Source organism: Rhinolophus sinicus, chromosome 6, assembly GCF_057876585.1.
Source record: "Rhinolophus sinicus isolate RSI-liver-muscle chromosome 6, RSI-T2T, whole genome shotgun sequence".
Classification (NCBI taxonomy): domain Eukaryota; kingdom Metazoa; phylum Chordata; class Mammalia; order Chiroptera; family Rhinolophidae; genus Rhinolophus; species Rhinolophus sinicus.
In genome coordinates, this window is record NC_142506.1 from 11,998,098 (window position 1) to 12,010,905 (window position 12,808).

General features: G+C 45.3%; 1 protein-coding gene across 1 annotated transcript in view; it reads right to left on the minus strand.

The window, feature by feature from the left end:
• Window positions 1-12,207, minus strand: part of FER1L6 (fer-1 like family member 6) — a 103,166-nt gene extending 90,959 nt beyond the window's left edge. The window contains exons 1-5 of the mRNA XM_019720433.3: window positions 11,981-12,207; window positions 8,586-8,668; window positions 2,742-2,862; window positions 1,092-1,146; window positions 867-998 (exon numbers count right to left, since the gene is read on the minus strand). Of these exons, the coding sequence (XP_019575992.3) occupies window positions 867-998; window positions 1,092-1,146; window positions 2,742-2,862; window positions 8,586-8,668; window positions 11,981-12,054 (465 nt within the window). The 5' untranslated portion in view covers window positions 12,055-12,207. The remainder of the gene's footprint in view (window positions 1-866; window positions 999-1,091; window positions 1,147-2,741; window positions 2,863-8,585; window positions 8,669-11,980) is intronic.
• Window positions 12,208-12,808: the final 601 nt, after the last annotated feature.

The following is a 12,808-nucleotide window of genomic DNA, read 5'->3' on the forward strand; positions in this document are numbered from 1 at the left end:
TGGGCCAGTGGGCTCTCAACCGGGTTGCCAGTTCAATTCCTCAACTCCCGCAAGGGATGGTGGGCAGCGCCCCCTGCAACTAAGATTGAACATGGCACCTTGAGCTGAGCTGCCGCTGAGCTCCCAGATGGCTCAGTTGGTTGGAGCGCGTCCTCTCAACCACAAGGTTGCTGGTTCGACTCCCGCAAGAAATGGTGGGCTGTGCCCCCTGCAACTAGAAAACAGCAACTGGACCTGGAGCTGAGCTGCGTCCTCCACAACTAAGATTGAAGGGACAACAACTTGACTTGGAAAAAAAGCCCTTGAAGTACACACTCTTCCCCAATAAAGTCCTGTTCCCCTTAAAAAAAAAAAAGAATTCGGTGTGTTTAATATTTAGAAGCTTCGTGTCTCTCTTTAATGTTTTCCTTTACAATTTTTACGCTGATTAAAAAAGTACAACTTTTTTCACTTCCCAATGCAGCATGCCTGTTCCAAAAGTATTAATTAATTCCATTCCCAATGTTTCTGCCATGCGGAAGAATGTATATCTTCTCACTAACCAAGATGCAACACATTTTTTGACTATCAACCCAGAGCTTATCATGGCTGAAGATGAGCTCATAAGAAACAAGAAAACGGGTCTTACTGAAAACATAGGAATGTATTTAAAATTAGGAGGACTTCCTTACCTCTCCTTTCCATTATCTTTTTGTTAACATGTATAGGGCTGTTTGTAAGGAGGCTCAGAGAAATGAGTGATGGGAAGCAATCATTTAAGATGAGTGAAGGGCACCGGTTTTCTATTCGGCTGAAGAATACAACAAGAGCGGCAGTGAAGAGAGTGTTGGTGAGAGAATGGAGGTGACTTCCACTCCACGACTTACCTCATTGTAAAATGGGCTGTTGGTTCCCTCCTTCACTGTGCTTTGCCTCTTCTCATCGCCAACTTCAATGATCACAATCGGGTCGATGTTCTCCCCCACCAGCTGGCGGGCCTCGGTGACGGTTATGGCAATCTACAACATAAAGCAGCACAGACGCACTCTGGCCCTGGCCGTTCCTTCACACAAGCAGTGGGGGAGGCTGTGTAGGAAGAGTCCATCACTTACTTGATAATTTAGGGACCTGACCTCGCCGTCATGGATCTTCGTCACCAGTTTTGATCTATGAAAAGAAAGTTTAATGCATTTATTTCATCAAATAAGAATGTACATTAGATCCAGAAGCCATGGTAATATTTTCCCAGGTACTTCTAAGTGCTTTTATTTCTATCCTATTGCATAATCTCTTTATATCTCTGGGGGAGGTAAGTACAAATGAACCAGGGACTCAACCTCTCTATGACTCAGTTTCCCCATCCTAAAAACGGAGCTAATAACAGCACTTCCCACGTGAGGTGATTGCTACAATTCAATAATATAATGCATGTAAAGGTTTAACCCAGGGCCTGACGAGGATAAATTTGTACTCTTCTTGTGAATGTGATGACCAGTGTTATTTAGGTTTTATAGAATGAAAAACTGAGATTCTTTAGCAAGTCAGTGGCAGAACTGAGCATGAATAGGACTTCCCTTGCCTCCAGTCTGACCCTTCTATGGGACCACTTTGCCATTTTTGGGAGCTATAACCATTCTGGGTGTCGTGATTGCTTCTGAGAGAATTGGTAAAAGAGAACATTAGGAACAACCAAGATGCCATTTCAGTGAGCTTTCACATTCCAGAAGATTTCATTCATCTGGACAGTCATAAATAATTGAAAACAGCTGTGCAACACCTGGAATTTAGACATTGGATAATAGTAGAAAGAGTCTTATAATCATAGAAGCAGCAACGGGTGGGAAATGAGCTGCGCTTGAGTTCCTACTGAGTTTTATTCTCTTGCCTTCTAACAATACCATCTTGCCTCTGGCCTCATTCCATTTCTGCTGACAATAATTGAATCCAGTAGAGAACAGAGGAAACTAGCAGAAATGTCAAGGCTTTGGAGTTGGACTGATCAGAATTAGAAAATTTGTTCTCCCCAATTTTGTGATGCTAGCCTTAATTTCCTCCCCTGAAAGTGGAGGCCCTGATACCATATGGAGGCGAGCCCAGTGGTACCAGCTGAAGTAATCCTAGACTATTGCACCCCCAGTTAACCCTCAGACTGAAATCAGCAGAACTGCCACATGACCCCAGACACATGAGTGATGTATCTGGGACTATTTGGAATCAGTAAAAGTACCCAACTAACCTGTAGACTCATGAGCAATAATGAATATTATATTAAGCCTCGGAATTTGGGGGTTATTTGTTACACGTCAATAGCTAACTGATACCACAAATCACAGGCAGAAGACCAGTTTGTTCTGACTTTTTGTTGGGTAGTATAAGAACCACCTTTTCATTCGGGACAAATACAAAGCTAAGACGTCTAGCACTTTGATGAATTAAAGAGTAGGTCAGGGACAGCTCTTGAATCTCTCTCCTGTTGCTGCTGTCATTCCTGAACTAAGAGGGACATGAGCACCTTACCTCAGGGTATTTAAGGCTAAAAGCTGGTAGAGCCAGGACCCTGGCCTGCTGAAGGCTGACCAGTTTCAAGAGTCTAGCACTGCTGTAGAGAAAGCTGGACATGAAGACACAGCTCTCTGCCTTAGACCTGTGCTTCTTCGTAGACGTGACTGGGTGCTATTCTCTGTTCTCCCAGAGCCTGCGGGGGAACCTGGCACGAGAGGTGATCAGCAAATGTGTGCTCACTGTCTGCATCTGCATTGTACCTTCTCTTTGGAGGAGCTGAGGGGACGGGAGTGATAGAAGCATCATCGTAAATCAAATCTCCTCCTGGTCCTTCCTGGTGAGAAGTCCCCTCCTGTGGTGCTTCTGCATCACCTTGACCATCTAGAGAAGATAAAAGAAAGAAAACCCTGTTCAATAGGACACACAGGAGCCACCTGAGCCCCCAGTCTGTATCCAGCACTATGCCAGGGGTACCAGGAGACCATAAGACAGTCCTTGCCAGTGTCAAATTTAACATGTGATTGGCAGAAAAACCAGACACATATCTTACTTTTTAAAAATAGGCATATTCTGTTTCCAAAGAAGAGCATATTGATGTGCATATATTGTGGAAAGAAAACTTGTTTGTGAATTGAAAGGCATGTTTTCAAGTCATAACCTTGTAATTTATTCCTCCTGAACCTCATTACCAACATTAAAGTCCATAAGAATCACCTGGGAAGCTGTTAAAATGGATTCCAATTTAATAGGTCTGGGGTTTCTAAGAGCAAGGTCACAGGTAAGGCCATTCCCGTGTCTGAGGGTCAATTTCGAGTAGCCCGGTGAGGCAGGTTAAATAATGTTCCCCGAAGATATAGGGTCTTAGTCCCTGGAACCTGTAAATGTGACCTTATTTGGAAAAAGGTCTTTGCAGATGTGATAAAATTAAGCTTTTGAGGTGAGGAGATTATCCTGGATTGTAAAGTGGGGTCCTAACTGCAGTCACCTTTTCCCTCAAGGGTGAGAAAGAGGGAGGAAAGAAGACTACAACGTGACCGTGAGGCAGAGATTGGACAGATGCTGTCACAAACCAAGGAATGCTGCAGCCACCAGAGGCTAGGTGAGCAAGAAACAGATTCCCCTGAAAGACTGGGGCCCTGCCGATATCTTGATATCGGCCCAGGGATACTGATGGTGGACTTCTGGGCTCTCTTACTGTGAGAAAATAAATGCGGGTTGTTTTAAGCCATCCAGTCTGTGGTACTTCCGTGTTTCCCTGAAAATAAGACCTAGCCGGACAATCAGCTCTAATGCGTCTTTCGGAGCAAAAATTAGTATAAGACCCGGTCTTATTTTACTTTTATATAAGACCGGGTGTAATATTATAATATAATATAATATAATATAATATAATATAATATAATATAATATAATATAATATAATATAATATAATATAATATAATATAATACCAGGTATAATATTATAATATATAATGTAATATACTATAACATAACATAACATAACATAACATAACATAACATAATATAATATATACCGGGTCTTATATTAATTTTTGTTCCAAAAGACGCATTAGAGCTGATTGTCCAGCTAGGTCTTATTTTCAGGAAAACGTGATTGTTACACCAGCCATAGGAAACTGATACACAATTATTTAGAAAATTTCCATGAATAGCTAGCTACCAAACATACTCCTTTCACCTCCTCCTTCCCCACTGGAAGGATTCTGATTTAATCTATCTGGAATGTTGCCTGGATGTAAAGATTTTTTAAATTCCCCAGGTGACTCTGTTATGTAGCAAATCCTGAGGACCACTTCTCAACCAGGTTTTTGGTAAAACCTAAAGAGTGGATAGAACCCTCTCCTATACAAATAGACCACATGGTGTCGTTCAAAGACCTGAATCCAAAAAGTTTGGGTTCGAATCCCAGCTCTGCCACTTTCTTGCTCTAAGATTTGGGGCAAGTTACTTAGCTTCTTTCAGCCCTGGTTACATCATCTAGAAAGCAAGGCAAGGCTAGTGTTATCTACCCCGCAGGGCTGATAGGAAAAGCAAACAAAACATGGATAGCCCCTAGCACAGTGCCTGCTTGGTACACGGTGGGTGTTCAGCTGTGTGGATTCCAAGTTGGGTGACTTCGGCAAGTTACTCAGAATATCTTGGCATTTTTTCCCCTTGCTTATCAAATGAAAGAACTGGACCAAAAAAAAAAAAAAAAAAAAAATGGTTTTAACGCTTTTAAAAGCAACATAACCCTTTCATAAATGTAATGTTATGCTAAGTTTATATAACACAAGTCCATTTATACCACGCTATTCTACATGCCATGGGGTAGAATTCCAGGCAGGGACCCTCCCATAGGGCATGGGCACCACCCTCTTCAGGCAACCCTGAAGCCATTTCTCAGAACTCCAGGCTCCAGGGGACCCAACTGGTAAATTTGTCAACTTAATAATCTCTAAACACCTTCTAGCTTTAATGTATTTTCGTTCTCTGATTTTAATCAGCAACCAAGCAAAACAGGGCCGAGTCAGAAGACAGATGGCATAATGCATCCCAGAGTCACAGGAGCTGGTGGACCCAGGCCTTGTAGGTGTTCGGTAGTTAGAGAAAGGATGATTGAATGCATGCAGTCACCTCTGACTCTTCTCTCACTCTGGAAACCAAAACAAAGACAGCCGCCGAGACATCAGAAGGAATGCCAGGACCTGATGGCGCTCCTTGAAGCACCCGGATAAAATTAGGCCTTTCCCCTACTTGACTAAAAAACCTCGAGGATGAGGACCAAATGGTATAGATTCAAGTTTCCAGTGAACATTCTTAGGTACCTTCCATATGCCAGAAACTGCTAGGTTAGACGCCAACGATGGAAGGAGAAAATAACAAACATGGGCCCCTCCCTCTACATTGCATTCTCCAGGGTGAGACAGGCCCGGAGGTAGAAAGGCAGTCAACTAAAGCTTCTTCTATAGTTTTCTTTCATTTATTCATTCATTCATCATTCATTCATTCATTCATTCATTCATTCATTCATTCATTCATTGAGTTCTGTCCATTCCATTCACCATGGAGCATCCAGAGTGACCTCCTAAAAACAACTCACATCCTCTTGCTTCTCTTCTTAAAACCCCTTCTTGGCTTGCCACTGTACTTAGTCCACTCATGACTTTGATGTGCTGCTTTACCTGGCTTCCGTCTCCTCCTCCTGGCTCACCTGTCCCTCTGTCCCTGCTGCCGCTGTTTTCTTGTCATACAAGCCTATTTCAGTTTCTTTTACCCTAACAGGCTCTCCTGCTTGGAATCTGTCTTCACATGCCTCTGCCTCAGCTGCTCTCCCTGCCCACCTCCTGGTGGGCTCCTTCACTTCCTTGAAGTTCCAGCTTAACTGGTACCTCCCCAGAGTACCCCTCTCTGACTGCACTGAAACAGATTTCCCGGTAGTCTCCATTTCTGCATGCTGTCTATTTTCGTTATGCCAATTTTCTCAACTTGTAATGCAGTTACCTCATCAGGGCCCCAACAGATAACAGATGGACCATCCAGAACAGGACCATTTTCTTTTTTTTACAAAGGCATGGGTTTAGGAAAACCACAAAAGTTTGTGCAGCTGTCTGGGGCTCACAGCAGCCAATCTGATAGTATTTGGAGTCCCCCAAAATGAGGAGAAAGAGCCGTTACCAGAGCCTAGAAGAAATCCGGTCCCTACAAGCAGCAGCAGCAGCCATCCTTCCATCGAAGGACACATCAAACCACAGATCCAGACCTCACTCTCCTCCTTCTCTCAGACCTCCTGCTGGGGCACCCCATTGGGGAAGGGACCTGGGGCATGCGTCCATAGAAGTCAGCCTCCTGGCACAGAGAACAGATGGAGAAGGGTACAGAATAATAGGTCTGGAGGCGCAAACGGAAGAGTTCTGCACAGAGCTGCCCCGTTTTAGACTATCCAGTGTTCATCATTACACATCCAAACATTTTTATTACTATTTGTTGAGTAGATAAATGACTAGATAATCACGGGAGGTATCCGATAACTATTTGTTGGGTAACTAAATTAATGGAGGAGTTAAGATAACTGGAGTTTTAGAAAATTAAGGCACAGCCAGTATGCCTCAAAATATACACCGACTTTGAGAATCTTGACACATTTCACCCAGAAAAGTCCTAACTTTCAGGCCAGGCCTAGAAAGACCAACCATGTATTCCGTTCTATGGACTTTGTTTTGTCAGCCCCTGGCCAGCAGGATGGGAGCTATTTACTTTCTAGGAGGGGCCTGATTCCCTCCGCCCTGTTTGCTTTGTGGGTTGAAGACTAATTAGAAGGAGACCCAGGAGCCAGCCCCTCTGAAATGCCTGTGGTTAGCTGCCCTGCACCTCTGCCAGCTTGTTCTTTCCTCCCCTGTGCTGTGAGTACAAGCTCCTAACTGAAGGCCAACCCATGCAGTAGTAAAGCCCAGGTTCTGGTGTGAGACGGACTGAGGATCAGGAGCCAGCTTCTCCACTTACAAGCTGTGTAACAGTGGGCAAGCCCCTCACCCTCTCTGAACCTCTGTTGTAAGACAGGGACAAAGGAATCTGCATTGTAGAGTAACAAATGATGTCTGTCAAGTAGAAAGCAGCCAGGGCTTATAAAATGTGTCATAGATATTATTATTTTTCATTTTTCATAAGGTCCTTGAAGGAAAGGACTGTGCCTTATTCAAGTGTGTGTCCCCAGTGTCATAATTTCGAGGACATCAGGAAAGACCCCAAGCCTTTTCCACCCACTCCCTGATACCTTCAATTTGACTAAATAGACAAGTACTTCTATTTAGCTTTAAGCCTTGTTCCCATTTAAAATGTAATGTCTCTCCCATTGCATCCCAGATGACTCTGAATCAACACTTTTATTGTCAACACTTTAATATGATTGGGTTTCCACAGTTTACTATTGTAAAATTAGGTTTTACCTGAGGGCAAGGAGTGGAGTTAAGTGGGGCACAAGGCTACAGGACGCCTGCAGCGGACAGCAGTGAAAGGCGAAGGAGCCCCACACAAGGAGAGAGGAGGGGTAAAAATAAATATACACTCCACCATTTGGAGTTAGAAATGTCCAGAAAGCTAGCCTAGAACTGGCTGTTGTCAGGGCCACCCAGCAGAAGTCCCTGGGGGACCATGCCAGACCCGTCCATGGGAAGCAGCTGATCCCATCTGATTCAACACACGTAAATGTCTACTGGATGCCAGCCTGGCCTCTGAGGGCACGGTTCATGCTGACACTCGGGCTTTGTTCTTTTGGTAAAGGAAGTAGCTCATTCTGAGGGCAGAAAGTCAGACAGCCTGGATTTACCTCCCAAAGTGTTTGCTTCCTGGCTCTGTGCCTGCCACGGAGGTCAGGCTTCAAGGGTCTGAGCAGCCACACGGGCTCCTGTGATAAAAAGGAACTTGGCACACGTGACTTAATGTTCTCTTATCACCATCTAGAAAATCTTTATAATTTCTTAACAATGGCTTTGCATTTTCATTTTTCACTGGGCCCTGCAAATTCGGGCATCTGGTCTTTCCCTCACTACACCATCTCTGCATCTCTGTAACCTCATTTATAAAAGTAGGACAACACCTTCTGGGCAGATGATGGAGGGGTTAAATGAGACAATATATGCAAAGCCTCCCCCATAGCAGCTGCTATGCTCACTATTTTCAAAGTCTCACTTGATGCTTGCAACAGCCATGTCAGGTCAGCCCTGCAACCCATGTCATGTCCATTTGATAAAGGGAGAAATTGAGATTCAGAGTCGCTGAGTGACTTATTTTGGGCCACAGACAAATTAGAACAGAAATGGGAACCCGAGGCCAGTCTCTGCTTCTTCCCCTTCCACAGCCCAGCTGGTGCCCACCCGCCTCTGTTTGCTCCAATGATTAGATGGATCAGCCACTCTGGGCAGGTGGCCTTGGGCCACACCTGTAATCAGCAGGGTCTGGAAGACCCAGCAGGCAGCACGTTTCCCACCTCACTCCTATGGAGAGTGAACCCCGTTCTCAGCCAAGGAGGGGTCCACTCTGGGAGGCCAACTGACCCCAGAGCCCCATGGTAGCGGTCAGCTCCTCCCCCACCCAAAAGCCTCACCTTCGGCACCCTTGTTGGCTAGGATTAACCCCTTCTCTGCTTTCTTCTTCTTCTTCTTCAGCTTCAGCCCAAACATCCCCTTTCTGAAAAAAAGAAGAAAACATTAAACAACACAGTAATAGTAATTTTGCGTCCTTCAGACATGTTAGGAACACACACACACACACACACACACACACACACACACAGCTCTGGAAACCAAGCAGCCTCCTCATCCACTTAGGATGGGAATCAAAAGACAAGGGTCAGGAGGACCCAACGAGTGATCCAGACAGCTCTCCTTAGGCAGAAAGCATGAAAACCCCACCTGAACAAAAATCATGTGGGAAAATAAAAGAGCTCATGAGGTCCACCTGCAAGTGCACTTACATGAGGCATAATCCTAATACCTACAGCACTAGCTGGCATTTCTCCAATTCTCCTCACTCACCTGTGCCAGGCATGCAAAACAAATGACATCATTCAATCATAATGTCAATATAGCAACCCTCTCCTATCCGTCTTACAGATGAGTGGCCAAGGCCCAGAGAGGGTAGGTAATGTTTCGAAGGTCACACATCTCCTAAGTGTCCCAGCGACCAGGAACCCAGGTCTGTGTGATGTCAGAGCCCAGGCCCTAACCACATCTTGGCCCTGAGCCTCCCGGTTCCCCTGGGTAGAGTGAACACCTATCCAGAAACAGGCTGTCAGACCATTTCTAAGGTCAAGAAGCCCTGGGACTTACTGAGGTCACACCACAAGGGCACAGCTAAGCTGATACGTGGTATGTGACCCAAATGTCAGCTACTGTTATTATTGTTATTATTGGCCGTGAGCGGGAAGCCATCTAGGGGCCTCCTTCTCTTCCCGAGTCTGCTGTCTCTAACAGACAACAGGAGTATCCCGACACTTTACCACCGTCCCGAGAGAATCCCCTTCTGGAGTTAAAGGACTGAAGAACAGTTGTCTGTGTGTGGAAAAATGGAAGACCAAAGGGCGGAGGAGAGTCCTGGCCTTCAGGCTGGAAGTCTGGTGGGGCAGCCGGTAGAGGAAACGGGATGAGGAACAAGAAAAGACTGGAGGAGGAGGGAAGAGAGAGTAACAAAGACTCAAACCCTCTCGATGAGTGTTTGCAGTTCCACAGCAATGCAACAAAAGTGGCAGGGCCATCAAAGGGTTCCATTTTGCTCACATAGTTATGACTTATGCAGGGGTGGAGTGCACTGGCTAAAATCAGGGACTCCACACTTGCCTGGATTCTAAACTGGCAACCTGGCAGAGGTCACTTAACCTTTCTACACTTCCGGGTCTTCATGGGTAAAATGAGATAGCAAATGTAAAGCATTTAGCATGGTCCCTGGAACATACTGGTTGCTCAATAAACGTTTGTTTTTCTTATTATTCTAGGGGATTGGATCAGACCAATGAGCAGAAGCTACTAGGAGACACATTTCCACTCATTCATTCATCTGTTTGTTCTGTTTATGTCCTGCTTTGAGCCAGATGAACAATTAAGAACCCCTCCATATTAATGCTGACTGACCGTGGAATGGACTGCACTAAGCAGGGGTGAGTTCCCTGTCCCTAGAGATATACAAGGAAAAGGTCTGAGGACCACTGATCAAGGATGGACAAACATCAGAAAGGGCGGGGGGAGCAACCTGAGGGGCCCTTTGAGGCCCTGAGATACAGTAGAAGGGAAAAAAATGGGTTCTTGAACCACCCAGACATGGATGGATTGGCCAAGTCGCCATACCTCTCTGAGCCTCAGTTTCCCCATGAGTACAAGGGAGGTAATAATAAAGTGATTGCTTTATAGGACTGTTGTCAGAATAAAATGAGGCAAAGTAAGCAAAGTGCCCAGGACAGTGCCTAGTATATAAAAAGGGCTGCAAAAGAAAAAAAAAAAAATACCCTCTTCAGAGGTAGCATAGTTTCCTCTTTGATTTGCCATCATCCTGTGATAAGAACATCATTCCAAGTCTCCCAGGAATCTCAGGAAAACATGCACAAGGGAGATTGCCTTTGTCTGAAATGTCTTAAAGGAAACTTCCAGTATCAGTTCTTGCTATCCTGCGTTCAACGGGGAGTTACCGAGCAGAGAGCCCAAGACCAGTACAGTCCAAACTCTGAATTGCCACGGGGACGCCAACGCCTCACTGCTGTGCTCATTTCAGAGGCAGAATCTGACGTTCCCGGGAACCTGGCCAGTGGGCTCTGCAGACTACTTGAAAAGGCTGAGTGTCTTCCTTCTGCAAATAGGAAGTCGCTGCTAATAAATGACAGTACCTACCAGAGGGAGACATGAGGTTCCTTTAGGAACAGACTCATCACCAGTGGCCTTAGCATTCCGGATCTCCCACTGAGGGCACTGGGATATGCCCTCTTACAGATGGGCACCCTTGGCCCTCTGAAACCAAGAGCTCTTGGCCCTGCCGTCCCCTAGAGGCAACTAAGAAAATGTAAACGAGTCTGATACCTAGAGTCACTGTCAGAGAGTTTTCATTGCTTTGGAGAAGAACCAGTGCTGAGAAAGCCTGTGCAGGCACAGCTCAGATCCCCTGCAGAGGAATTGCCTGAAGGATTTACAACCAGTTCAGCTCTCTGGGGTGGGTTGATGTTTGTTTCACAAACACACAAGGTTGTTTGCCCGAAACCCTGAGTCAGTCATCAAGGGCACTCCCAGCCTGACTCTGAGCATGAAAAGCCTTCCTGATGAAAATTGATTTCTCCTCCTCAGCCCCATGACATCTGCAGTAGAGAGGATACACAACTCGCCAGCCAGAACCATCATGCCACTGATAGGTTGGGCAGTAGAGAGTAATGGGTGACACGAGACTCAGCTCAGGGGCCAGTTTAAATCAACTCGTTAGCGCTAGCATTTGGGGCTGGACGCTTCACCCAGATCAGGATGCTTCAGTCACATGGGCCACAAGGACACTTCTAACCTAATTCACAGGTGACGTTAAAATAGGAAACAATGCTTGTGAATTGCGAAACATGCTACAAATGACTGCAACATTGGTGACAAGGGAACGTCCTGTAATATTTCCCTGAGTGAGCTTAAAATTTTTACACATGTATTGACATTCACTGTGTGCCAGGAACACCATTTTACACACATTATCTTGTAGGATTCCACAAAATACCACCAGGTACATGTTTCATGATCCATTTTTACAAACGAGAGGTTGTTAGGCCAATAGATTGGATCAGCCAGTAAATCAGGAAGCCTTACCTGGTAAGTCTCCAGGGCAATTGTCATCACACCCCCCTCTCTCCATTTGCCCAGGATTCCAGCATGGGAATCCTCCCACTCCATGAAATGGATGGGGTTGTCAGATTTAGAATCTACTGAATCTCCTCCCAGGGCCACCCCAAGATACATTGAGAAACACAGAAACCCCCATACCAACCTGGTCTCCTCAGGCTGAAAGCTACCATGACTCCGATATCTGTATCCAAACAACAAGAGTATTAAACAGGGCATGTGTCAGACTTGCTGCAGCACATCTGTCTGAGGTGGCCTCAGTCCACGTGGAACCCCAGGGCCCGCACCACCGGGACACAGCCGCCTGGCAGTGGAGTTTGGGTTTCATCTATATACTTTCTAATTGTGTCACTGGGGCTGGCCATGGGACTTCTCTGAGCTCCTGGTTCCTCTTCTGTGGAAATTGGCAATAAAGTTAACTCTGCTTTTCACCCCGGGGTGTTATAGGAGGTCAGACAATTAAGTTCGCAAACTCATCCTAGAAAAAGTGCTACATACCTCATTGCTGAATGTCACTATGGTCACCTTTGAAGGATTCCCCTTGGGAAGCTATGCACTGATGCCAGCACCTAGTCCACCCTTCAAAGCAATTTTGGAACTCTTTTTCTGGAACGACCATGAGAGTTGTCATTGTATTACCCTTGATGTCCTGAATATCATCAAAATATCTTCCTTTCAATATTTTATTTATCTTCGGATAAAGAAAGAAGTCATTGGGGGCCAGATCAGGTGAGTAAGGAGGGTGTTCCAATACAGTTATTTGTTTACTGGCTAAAAACTCCCTCACAGGCAGTGCCGTGGGAGCTGGTGCATTGTCGTGATGCAAGAACCATGAATTGTTGGTGAAAAGTTCAGGTCATCTAACTTTTTCATGCAGCCTTTTCAGCACTTCCAAATAGTAAACTTGGTTAAGTGTTTGTCCAGTTGGTGCAAATTCATAATGAATAATCCCTCTGACATCAAAAAAGGTGAG